At 41.2% G+C, this 12,697-nt stretch overlaps 1 protein-coding gene and 1 long non-coding RNA gene across 3 annotated transcripts in view; one reads left to right on the top strand and one right to left on the bottom strand.

The window, feature by feature from the left end:
* Nucleotides 1–2,006: 2,006 nt before the first annotated feature.
* Nucleotides 2,007–6,134, top strand: LOC118599806. The gene is made up of 2 exons (XR_004949318.1): nucleotides 2,007–3,333; nucleotides 4,475–6,134. It is a non-coding gene; the product is annotated as an uncharacterized LOC118599806 (long non-coding RNA).
* Nucleotides 3,951–12,697, bottom strand: part of LOC112136714 (raftlin) — a 288,034-nt gene continuing 279,287 nt past the window's right edge. For both annotated transcript variants that reach the window (XM_024258595.1, XM_024258596.1), the window contains exons 13-14: nucleotides 9,364–9,439; nucleotides 3,951–7,425 (exon numbers count right to left, since the gene is read on the bottom strand). In XM_024258595.1, the coding sequence (XP_024114363.1) occupies nucleotides 6,937–7,425; nucleotides 9,364–9,439 (565 nt within the window). In that variant the 3' untranslated portion in view covers nucleotides 3,951–6,936. The remainder of the gene's footprint in view (nucleotides 7,426–9,363; nucleotides 9,440–12,697) is intronic.

The following is a 12,697-nucleotide window of genomic DNA, read 5'->3' as shown; positions in this document are numbered from 1 at the left end:
TTTATCCAGCAGGTGGCAGCGCAGCTGCATCAGAATCTGTAGGTTTGGAGACAGAACTTCGCCTGTCAGTCAAACCTCTGCTGGACTGAAGAGGTTCTGCTCCAGAGGACCTCAGGATCCTGATCTTCAGTCAAACCTCTACAATGTGAGCAACAGAATCAGAGCTTTGATCATGCTCACTCAGTTTCATCTTCTTCTCCTCAGTTCGTCTCATTACGTTTGTTTAGCAGTGAGATAAAGAGGAGGCGGTTCTGTGGACCGCCTGAAGGGATCAGTGTGCCGTCTGGGTTTGGGTCTCGTTCAGAAACATGCTAATGACCCTCTGCCGCCGGCGGGGTAAAGATATGAGGTTCATAAACGCCACAGGGGCGAGAAGATGAGTGTCAGCTGGAGCAGAATGATGGAGTAGGTGGAATGAGATATGAATCCTGTTGGTGCACAAACTCTACTTTAACAACTACGCCTTTAGAGGGACGTCCCAACGATGTAGGAGGAGCATTCAGTGTTGAGATGTTTCTTCACAGAAAACAATATCAAAGTCTTTACGAGCATTCTCATGTGTTGTTCATATTCATGAAAACATGTTCTTTCAAACCAAATTAACCTCAAATATCACAAACATTCAAAAACACAGACGACGAAGTGACAGTCCTCACACTCCCTCAGTCCAAACCTCAAGTCCACCGTTGATTTGCTTTTAACTGTCTAGAGAAACACTAATGTATCATTTCTAATTTTAACTAATTACTAAGACATTTTTTTCAAACTGTCAGTTGAAGGAAGACAAAGCCTGGACACTTCATCACCTCAGATGTTAAAAAAAACAAAAAAAAGACCCACTTGTGATGACAGGAACAGTATGATAGCAATCAGAAGCATAAGAAAAAAGTCTGCAGCATATTTCATAGACTGACAAAATAACAGCAAATTTATATATAAATCTAATCTATAAATCTATAAATATAATTCATTAGTAAATCAAATTGAAATGAAAGTTAACTTTTAAAGGCAACAATAACAGATAACAGATGATTTGACATGTTGACTTGTTCATTTTTACATCAGTGATTTACTACAATGTATTACTAAAAAATAAACTAATGTTTATAAAGAAAATACATTCTAATGATTTTTGAAGAATTATCCTGATGTTTTATTCATATTTGTTGTGTATATTGAGTCATTTAGTCAAAAATAAAAGATTTAACAAAATACCAAAACTACTCAACAGGATTTCAGATGCGGGATTTGAACCCACATCCTTCTGATGAAAATAAATTCTGTTATCACAAAATATTTAATCATTCGTGGATTTTTCACAGTTTTCAAACAGGAGTCAAGAATTTCTGCAGTAACACCCCAAGATTGTTTTATTGTCTGCTCCAAAGAAAGTGTGTTGGCTGTTTTAATATTTAAATAGTTTAGTATTTATGAACTAAACTTAATTAGTAACTAAATACATAAAAGTTTCTAAAGACCCCCTCCCTGATATTCTGTTTGCACCAGAATGGCTGTAATAGAGCAACGTCGTCTAGATATTTTATTTGGCTAATTGGGCCTCTAATTACATTTTTGGTGCTACTTTGGAGCTTAACTAATATTTTAGCAACATGCTAACATTTTTGGCTGATTTAGTTTACTTAGGAATTTTATGCTAACTTGGAGTTCAGCTACAGTAATTAAGCAACAAGAAAGCTTTTTATTTTTTGCTAATCTGGCCTCTTCTAATGGTAAAAATGTTTTAAAAATCCCATTTTGAGAAGTGCTACTTTCTTGTTATATTTTTTCTTTAATAATTCATATTTATAAAAAAAAATAAACAAATGAGTGTAAATCCAAATTTCTTAAAGTCAGACTATACGGCTCCTTCTGGGTTTTGAAATAGAAAACGAACCCAAATGGATCTTTTACTGTGAAAGGTTACCAACGGTCTAGAACTACTTCCTGTTTCCTTGACATGAACTTCTTTCCACAGAAAAAGTCTTTTCTGTTCTTTGAGACAAAAAACGACACATGGACACGTGTAGACATTAAATATAAATCATTTTATAATATACAAATTGTACAGATGCAACCAAAGGAAAGCAGACAGGCTGATGAGGAGGAATGTTCTCCGTCTTGAAGGCGATGACGGCGGCGGCGGCGCTGCAGCATCAGAGATACTCAACATTCATGAGAAGAAACTACTCGAAAGGCGCTGAAGTGTTTTCCGCCGCCGTGTTCACGCCACGGAGGAAACCAACCACCATATTTTTACGGCGCCAGACGTTTGAGTCATGAGGAGATGTTTGAGTTCCTCGCCGTTTCCCGGAGAGAGGAAACTGTAAATTCCCTCAGACCCTGAAGGGGACTGAATTTTGGGGCAGATGGCGTCCTGAAGGCCGCGCCAGCAGGAATCCATGTTTTTAGAATCCTGACGTTCTAGAGTTTTTCAGGAAAGGGTTTACTGGAGGAGGAGACGCTCCACATCTGGACACTGGAGCAGGAATCAAACCCTCGACTCATCTCCATAAAGTTAAATACTGACTTATGACTTCATCCAGAGGCAGGAAAGTCTATTTTTTGACAACATCAGGTGGAGTGGAACCACAATAACCAAAATTATTTCAACATCAGTTTTTTATATCATTAAAATATAAATGATTGGTTTCACACTGTAAAAATGTCAAAGTTAAATCAGCTGATAAATCCTTTGACAGATCATTAAAACTTTTATTATGTTTGATTACTTTTGTCCTTAAAGGGATTATTTTTGGAAAACATTTTTTTAAATCATTTTGATGTTTCCACTGTGTGATTCTATGCGTTTCCCATAAACTTTTAGGGGATTTAAGGATCTTTGCAGGACTCGTTTGAATTTTTTTGGGTTTTTAAGGTGGAGTGTGTTTGTGTTTATGTTTGGGCAAAACCAACCAGATTTGAGTGCTATCTCACTCTCGGAAAACGAGTGTTTTATTCATTTGGAGAAGCCTGAATGTAAAAGAAACTCCAGACGGAAACACAAACATAATTTAAAGATTCCCTCTGATCAAAGTGGTTGATGGTTGATCAGCTTACAGTGAATGAAAAAACAGATTCAAATTGAATTAAAGTTTCAAACACTGAAAACTTGAAGGAATTATGGAAAATATGACATTTTAAGTTTGAAAAAATAATATTGTAAACTTGAAAGAAATGTTGAAAATGTAAAACTTGACTTAAACAAGTATATATTTTTCAACTTTTGTTTTTCAGGCTGTGATTTCCCATGAGGTTTTCCCAAACAGGTGATGGTGATGTGGCGGCGTTCCTGCTCCAGAACGGAGTCTGTTCTATTTCACGCTCCACTATAAGGTACCAAACTTTGGGAGAACGTCATCACTGCTGTCAGATCGCGGTTCACCTTTCGCTGTTTGGTGGATTTTTCTCTGAGCTTCCACCGCAATGTCCCCGTAGCCAATCAGCTCAAAGCCCCGCCCCAAAGTAACAATAACATTAACTCGGCAGTGAAAACTTGAAAACTGAAAGCAAAGAGGGAGAACGCTAATGTTAGATTTGGGAGTGAGAGTGTAAACAGAGAGCTCTCAGTAAGAGGGAGGGGAAGAGGAGGCAGGGCTGCTCTGGCAACGGTCCCGCCCACAACTCAACGGGGAAATTTCTAAAAAACTCCTGCCACTCTGCAGAAACTATGTCCCAGAAAATGACACAAGATTTTTAGATTTAAGGTAAAAACACAAAAGATGATCAGAGAGGGACTTTAAAGGGTCACCAAACTCTAAATTCTTTTTTTTTTGTCTGTTTACTTCTATAAATTAGACTTTGAAAGTGCTATCTGTTGGTCATTGCCAAATTGTTGACAAATTAAAATACACTTTTTTAATTTTGGAATATATGGTTAAAAAAACGCCTGTGTGCTGCCCCCTACAGGTTGAAACGAGGTATTACAGTTGAATGTTGTGATTGGTCAAACCGTGTCTCAGAAGTCTGACGTCATGATCTGCAGCTCCAGTAATGATAGCGGTCCTGCCCCCAAGCCCCGCCCCTCTGACTCCATTTTCATATTTCGGTTGTGGGCGGAGTCAGCCTCCAACTACCCTGTTTGGTAACTCTTTAAAGGCTCTCAAACAACAAAAGTGATGCTTGTTGTGTAATTTCTTCAGCAGTTACACTTATTTTAAGCATTCTTGCAAAAACAAACAAAAACATGGGTATTTTAATTATTTAAAATTGTCAATTTGGATCAAGTCATTTAAATATTTAACCGTATTTTCTAATTAACTTGAGCGTTGCGGTTTAAGCAACACTTATGTACAGAATCGGTCAAATATTAGGTGAAAAATGCTAAAATATTCACGATAATAAAATATTTTTGTCCCACAATATTTCATGTTTGTATGAATGAACTCAAACGTGTTGGAGCTTCATTGAATTTCATCAATCCAGTGAACCTCAGAACATCCCGTTATGACTCAACTCTGACCTTTGACCTCTTCAGGGATGACCTCATGACCTCAGGAGGAAGAGGAGGAGGCGCCGCTCCCATGTTTCAGCGAAGGCGACACAAAGCCCGCAGCAAAACAAAAAAACATTCACAAACGATGCAGAAAAGTCCACAAACACAACACCTTCATGAGGGGGAAACGGCCCCGCCCCCCCAGCTCTGAACTCCAGTAATAAAAGACCAACCAGCAGCCAAAGCCCCCCAGCCCCCCAGGACGATAATGAACACACGACATTTAGATCACCGGAACGCCTCTAGCAGACACGTCTAACAGCGGACTGAAGCCATCACAGTTTCATCAGCTACTCTACACAGGAAAACGCCGGCGGGAATCTCAGCGGCGACGGGTTGGACCGTTTATGTTCAGAGGGCAGAATTTCCCATCATCCTCTTCTGTAAGGACAGCTCTGTCCTTCATAGGAAAAGTCCCAGCAATCAGTGCAAACAACCCCCCCATCAGCGTCTTCAATGAGCCTTGACGTGTTGAGGTGTCTCGTTGTCGATACCTGCCCCCCCAAACCCCAAAAAAGTGATTATAAATGCACGATTACAGACAGAGCCCCCGCTGGTAGAATCCATTAGCCAGCCACTCAGAGCTGAGCACCGTGAACGCCGCCACCTGCCTCCCCCGGATAAAGGAGGGGGGGGGCAGGAAGCCATGAGGCGGCACGCCGTGATGTCCGCTCAGAGCTGGAGGAAACATCATCTCTGGGATGGACCCGTACAGGTCGACATGAGCCGCCACGGTCTGTCGCTGCTACAAACTGTCTCTGTGTCGACAGAAAATCCTCCGTTTCAGCTGCTTTCACTGAAAAAACGCATGAAAGTTGATTTCTGCCAGTTTCAGGATGAACAACAGCAGGAAAAACAGTCCAAAACGATGAGCTACAGGGTTCATGGTTCTGAGAAAAGAGTCCAAAATGCAGGACTGTTGGAAATCCTCGTCAAATACGCAGAAAACTTTAAAATCTTTACAGCTGTAAACACTGGTTGCTATGGGAAACTGGACAAAGTAGTTTGACATTATGGAGTAAAAATTGGTGGACATCCTAACCAGCTCAACTGAAGCATGAAATCAAATGGTTGCTATGGGAAACTGGGTGATTTAGCTTGCGATAATGGAATAAAAATTGGTGGACATATCAACCAGCTTCAAAGAAGCATAAAACCATATGGTTGCTATGGACCTAAACAATTTGCAATGTTTCTACTTTGAATCGAATGTGACTCTGCTGAGGTTTAGTAGACAGTAGATATGAAAGAACTGCAGCTTTAGCGGCAGGTACCCAGTGCCAAATGAACTAATCTGATGGTAGAAACAAGAGGTTACCTACTAAAGCCTGCAGCATGCTGGGCCGTTGTCATGGATACCACTTTCCATTTTGCCCAACTGAACCCGTGTTTGTCTGATTTATTCAAGATTATCTTCAATTGCCAATATTGCAAATAGTCAAAGGTGGTTAATGCCCTCTTATGAGAACATAGCATGCAGATGTAGATCTATATAAGATATCCTCAGAACCGAATGTTTTCACGTTTCCAGATAAAGTAATTAAGGGGATACTCAGTTTTGGTAGTAATGACTCATAACTTTAGCAGCTTCTTTGTACTAAAATAATGTCTTTGACTCCACATTTTACATGCAAAGAAACTGTTTTACAGTCTGCTAAAACTGCTAAAGACAGAATTTGCTCTTCAGGGATGATCATGTTGAGACCGTAGCTCCTTATTGGACTCAGGATGAAATGAAAGAGGCAGAAATGAACTTCCATATTTGCATGTATGAAACTCAATGTAAAAGTGAGTTTTGGCTTTGAGGTGCAAACATTCAGTGGAATTTTCTCCGTCTCTGCCTTGGCTTTGAACACGAAACATTCTGGATTCACGGCGAGCTTTCTGATGATGATGATGATGATGATGAAGAGCTCTTTGCAGCACTTGGTGGCTCAGAGCTCAGCATGAAGAAGTCACTTCCTCTCAGCCCCACTTTGGATTGCCTGTCGCAACAAACGCGCTTCCCGCCTCCTCCACGTCTGTCCAGGGGGAGGAGTCAGACCTGTCGGAGCTGCTTTGTTTGGTCGCAGGTTTTCAAAGCTGAACAAGCTTCATCTGTGTGAAAGTCCATGATGGAGCCAGGAGGGCGTCACCCTTCACCTGTGTGGTTGAACACCTTTAAAGTCACTTGGTTCCTCCTTTCTCCTCAGGAGGAGGAGGATCAAACCAAACTCTGCTTCCTTTCTGAGCTAAGCGAAAGCGTTGCTGCAGGAGCTCCTGCACCCCTCCAGCATCTCCTGATACATTCAGTGTGTGTGGTGGTACAGTGGTCTGCCGCCTTCAGAAGGTCTTTGGGGATCAAACGTGACGGATGGAGGCGGGACAATTCAAAGGTCACACCGGAAAAAAGTAGTCAGGATGAGGAACTTAAGAGGGAAGTAGGAGGAGCTAGACTGCTGCTCCTAAGCCTGCTGTTCAGCCACGCCCTCCACCTTAAGCTCCGCCTCCACATGTTCCCCTTTCCTGCTTTCGATCTCTCTACTTTCCTTTTCCTCTTCTTCCGTCTCGATGCCGTTTTCCAATACAGTCTCCTCTTCTTTGGTTTCACTCTGCTTTTCCACTGTCGCCACGGTTTCCTCCACTTCTCCGTTCTCCCTCAGCTCCTCCCCCTCCAGCGCCATCGGAACTTCTTTCTCGGCCTCCTCGTTCTCCTTTCTGCCTTCAGTCTCTCTGCTCTCCTCAGAATCCTCAGTTCCTCGGTGAGTCTGGCTGCCGTCGTCCACCTCTGCGGCGTTCTCGGTTTCAGCCTCGTTCTTGTTCTCCGTCGTTCCTCTGTCGTTACAGATCTTGGGATCTTCAGCGTCCTTCTCGCCTTTAGGCTTCTTCTTGTTCTTGGCAGAGTCTTTAGAGAAGTTCTTGTTGGACTTGCTTCTGGGCTTGAAGATTAATTTCTGAAACAACAAGCGGTTAGTTAAGTTTGAAATGACTTAATAACTATATGTTAATCATATCTAACTCTACCTTATAAATATTAATAGATCATAAACAAGCTGTTAGTTAATGAGTCATAAATGACTTGATGACTACATATTATTGGATCATAACTGTACCTTATTAATTAGTAATAATTAATAACAATTGATAATTATACTTAGTAATGATCATGAATACGCAGTTTATTATTATATTATGAAAAGGTTGTTATTAACAAGTTGTAAGTGACTTGTTAATGATGTTGATGATATGTAACCGTACCTTCATAATTAGTTATAAATCATGAACAGTTATCAATTCAATTTTATTTATATAGTACAATATCACAAAAAGAAATTTCCTTATGCCAGTAATTTTAGATAGAAGCGGAAGGTCCGTCCTGAAATATAAACAATAGCTAATTCCTAAACTAAACAGACTAAATATTAGTGAATTACTTATCAATGACTTACTAAGAATTTAATAAGTAGGGATGCGTATCGCCAATAATTTCCAGAATCCATTCAATTCTGATTTTTTAGATTCTTTTGACCCCTTCAATTAGATTCAATTCAATTCAATTCGAGTTTACACATTTAGACACATTTGCTTAGAAATACATTAATAATCTAAATAAATTTTGAAGATATTCATATTAATCTGATCCAGTTCACAAACAGTAAATTTTATTAGTGAAGTTATAGCATACTAATGTCTAATAATATACAGTGTTTCATGGATTCTCAAACGCTGAAGCTCCAATGATTGTTCTGCCTCTCCTAAAGGGCGTTTCAGTTTGGCCACTGGGTGGCGATCACGCTATAGCATCACACCTTATTCCAGAAGAAGAAGAAAAAAGTATGAGCAAAAAACTTTGCTTTAGACCACAAATGGTTACTTAAAATATTTCTTTAAAAGAAAAATTCCTGCCTGTGAGAATATAAACAATGTCCATTTAGTCAGAATGTATGTTTAGGTCGACTGAGTGTTAGCATTGGCCGTTCTATGGGAAATCCTATTATATGTTAGCATCAAGCTAGCGAACTTAAGCATTATACGTTAGATCAATAATGATTGATTATTGATCTATTGAGCTTAGATTGATTTTTTTAACCCAGCCCTTTAAATTAATAAGGGATAATGCTCAACAAAGTCTGCATTAACAGAAATTAAGACATGAACCGTTCAGAGAAATTTAGATTCTCCATCTTTATGATTCACCATTGCCCAAGGTGCAGAGGTAGAGCGGTCAACCTCTGGTCGGAAAATTCGCGTCAACACAAAATGCATTAATTGCTGACAATGCACACTTGGAAGAGGATTATCCTGCTTATACCATGGTTACTTACAAATAAAAAACAATTATTCAGTCAATATTTAGCACTTTATTCTTGTTTTTTCTTTGTTTTAGCTTACAAAAAGCGGCCTATTTAATATGTTTAGTGTCACGGTGACATGACAACTCGCCACCGAGCCGACACCGACCTTGACTACAGCGTCAAAGTAAAGCGACATATAAGCTGATCGTCACAATAAGTTGAATAAAGAATCGGTTCATAGAGAAAGTTCACCTCTTACTGCTTGTTTTTGTCCTGATGATAAAGGAAAAGTTTGTTTTAAAGAAGCCTGCGCAGTGATACACAACATTTGGACTATGTGACTGGAACTTCTTTTAGGTGTGATTATCACTGTGGATGATCACTTTTTGATCCACACCCAACAGCCAATCAGGATCATGTATTCGCCCGGACCATGATGTAATAGTTTATGTTCTGGGGACATTCATGTAAAGCTTCAAATCAGTAAATGACGAAAATATGGAACTTTAGGATAACATCTCAATGAGATAATAACTAATGATTAACTGATATATTAACACTTTATAGATCAGTTGATAATGTTTTCTTAAGGAATACCTTTGATTCTTTCCTCTTTCGGCTCAGGACGGGTCTCTGCAGGAACACGATCTGTTTGGTGGACAGACTTCCGTCACTACGGAGTTTGGAAAAGAGAAACAGTCATTAGTTGAGTTTGGTTAGTAGACGTTAACCAGCACTGAACTGAAGAAAAATGTTCTGGATGAGAAAAAGTCATGAGGTCTTTAAGCTCTTTGGATCTTTTTTCTCCATGATTTATGCATCTGGTGAAAATAAAACATCAAGTCCTCTGAGATCGCTTCCTAATTTATTGTTTTGTTCTTTAAAAAAACGTGCTGCCAGCCCCCACAGTAGATTCCTGGGGGTGAAACGCCGCGCTCTCGCTGAGGCCATCCATCAAGATAATCAAATGACTGCTGCTGCTTCACTCTCTTATCTGACAGATTATGGAGAAAGGCTGACATTTGTAGCTCCACCTCTCCTCTGCAGTCATCTGTCAGTGTCGTTTCTCTCCTCTCATTGTGAAGAAAACGCTCTTTCCTTCTCTGTTCCTCAAATATAATCCCCCACGCCACACTCCTGCCTCTGAGAGGGATAATCTGCTCCGGCACTGACAGATTAATGGAGGCAGGAAATGCAGATCTCTCACATCGTTCGTACTGGATCACATGATCGCTTTTGTGGCGCAAAACCGTTTTCTTACAGCTGTCAGTTCAGGTTTCAGCTCCCGTCTCTTCATTTTTGACAGCTTTGTTAGGAGTTTCCGTGTGGTGCCGCTCTCCGGTTCATACCGGACACAGATGAGGGTCAGATGCTTCTCGCCTCGCTCAAATCGGCAGGTTTACGACGGCTGCCGACCCCGAAAAGCTCGCCATAACTCTGAAGTCTCCGTCTAAAACCCTCCAAAGCCCACAGAGCCTCTTCTTCACCATCTCTCCTCCCTTCCATCCACAAGTCATTTTCAAGGATGTCGAGGATGCTGGACGGCTAAAGCTGATAACCAACCAGCAGAAAAGCTTCAACCCATTAAAGCAGAGAGAAGTGAGTGACGGAGAAAATAACAGGCCTTTACTGAAGCCTGATGCTGTGGAGGGAGAAAAACCTGCTGTTCTTTTGTAGGCGTGTCTGAATACACCTGTAAGTGGTGGTGATGGTGGGGGGGGGCAAAGCAAGAAATGTTACTGAAATAGAAAGAGGCAAAGCTTTAGTCCCAGCTGCCTTTACCTAAATCCTCATTCATTGTGTCTTTTTCCAACACAAAGGAACATTTTCTGAGTTTCTGAATAATTCAGCCTTTAAGTAGGAAAATTCTCAAATGTCTCTTTCACAAGTTTCCACAAATCCGCACCTTTATTTGATTGAATTTTCATTCTCCATGAAATGATTGAACTTTGTGAGGAAGATTTTATTTTTAACATCAAAGTGGAGGCTAACAACCAGCTGCTAGCTTCAGCTACGTCTGACTTTTAAGGTGGTATGGATGAATAAAGCCTGCGACAGACTGGCGACCTGTCCAGGGTGTACCCCGCCTTCGCCCTTCAGTAGCCGGGATAGGCTCCGGCACCCCCGCGACCCCGAAAGGGAAGAAGCGGTCAAGAAGATGGATGGAAGATGGATGGATGAATAAAGCAAAATACAATGGCGCAACCATTGTAAAACTGGTGTGTGAAAACAGTGGCGAGTCTGTCGCGTCTTCTACTACATGAGAACTTTGTCATTATTTCCATATGTGGAGGAAAACTCCAGCAGTTTCTCTGAAGTCGAAGGCTCTTCTTCAGTTTCCTCACTGGATCTTTTCTCCCTGAAGAAACTTTTTAAATATGTTTTATTGTTTGCTTTTTGCTAGCTTTGGGCTACTAGCTTAGCAATCCAGGTAGCCGCTTTAAATCACGTTATCAAAATGGATGTTGTGAACAGAATCTGGCAGTTTTCCAAAATAAAACTTATAAACGGAAATCATCTAAGTTACCACATGCATGTCTTTTTCTCTGCCTGCGGCCCGGTACCAAGTGACCCAGGGACTGGTTCCGGTCCACGGCCGGGGGGTTGGGGACCAATGAACTACATAAAAGCGCTTTTAAGCATGTTCTGTGAGTCCGGCTTCAAAACTCTTGCGCAACAATTGTGTGCACGTCAAAATGAAACCAGTTGAACTTTGACCAATCAGAGGCTCTGCTTTGGTAGTGCAACTGGGTAGCTATCGACCTTTTCCAAACACGGAAGAATCGACTGGTTGAAAATTGATCATAGAGGAGAAATTAATAATTGTAATTTGTACCTGACTGGAACTCTATGACATCAAGTCATCCATGTATCAGAATAGAGCTGTGAAGGAAAAAACCTGGAGGTGTTTCATCAGATTCTCAATGTTTTGACATTTCACACCAAATAAGACTCTTCCTACTGTGAGAACACAAGCTGGTATCAGGTAGAAACAGTCAAGTGTGAACAGTGCATACAAAAACTCAGGATTAAAGTCTGCTGCACATGCACTAAACCCTCATCTGTTCCTAGTGTCTAGTTCAGGTTCTGGAGAAGAGAAGATGGTATCTTCACATTGACTGCAGTCAAATGAGCCGCCGTTCACATTTCTGTGGTCAAATCAGCATCACTGGATTTTTGGTGTGAGTTTCATCCAATACTTACGGTAGCAGGACTGAGAACGCTGGAAAATCTCCACCAGACTCCACGGAGCTTCTTGATGTGACCACGGAAATGTGAACGGCGGCTCATTTGACCGCAGTTGGAAAGGATTGTAAATCAATGAAAGAGCATTTTGATGTTAGCTTTGATTATTTTATCAAGAACTCTGAGAAACCAATGATTGAATGTATTGATCACAGCAACGTCAATAAATCAGGGGTGGAGCTCCAAAAGCCACGCCCCCTCAGAGGAGATTTTGGGAACGGAGGCTTCAGATCAACATGAAAAACTGTCATGGGTACTTAAACTAAATGTTAAAACGTATTCTCAAAAAGCGCTTTTAGGGATCAGGGTTTGGCTCAAGAACACTTTGACACACGGGAACCAAACGTGTGGTTTTCTGATCAGAGGTTGACCGCTCTACTTCTGAACCTTGGCCGCCCTTTCAGACTACCGCTACAGACTCTAAACTTTCTCTGAACTTCCCGTTTCTCTGCTGTTTGCAGCTCCGCCGCCTCTGCAGAGCCGTCCCCATTTACAGAAATGTAATTACCATCTGCATTAATTGAACGTTTGCTCCGCCGAGGACCAGCAGAATTAATGTTGTGAGGAGGCGCGGCTCATTTCAGACGCCGCTCAGATGGCTGGCACCTCCCCCGACCCCCCTGTACCAGGCGCAGCCGGGAAAGCATCAGCCGGCGAACCGCGCTCGTTTGCACATTTCTCGTTA

Source organism: Oryzias melastigma, linkage group LG16 (genome assembly GCF_002922805.2).
Source record: "Oryzias melastigma strain HK-1 linkage group LG16, ASM292280v2, whole genome shotgun sequence".
Taxonomy (NCBI): Eukaryota; Metazoa; Chordata; class Actinopteri; order Beloniformes; family Adrianichthyidae; genus Oryzias; species Oryzias melastigma.
Note: the sequence above shows the minus strand (reverse complement) of the source record. Positions and strands in the feature narration are given on the sequence as shown.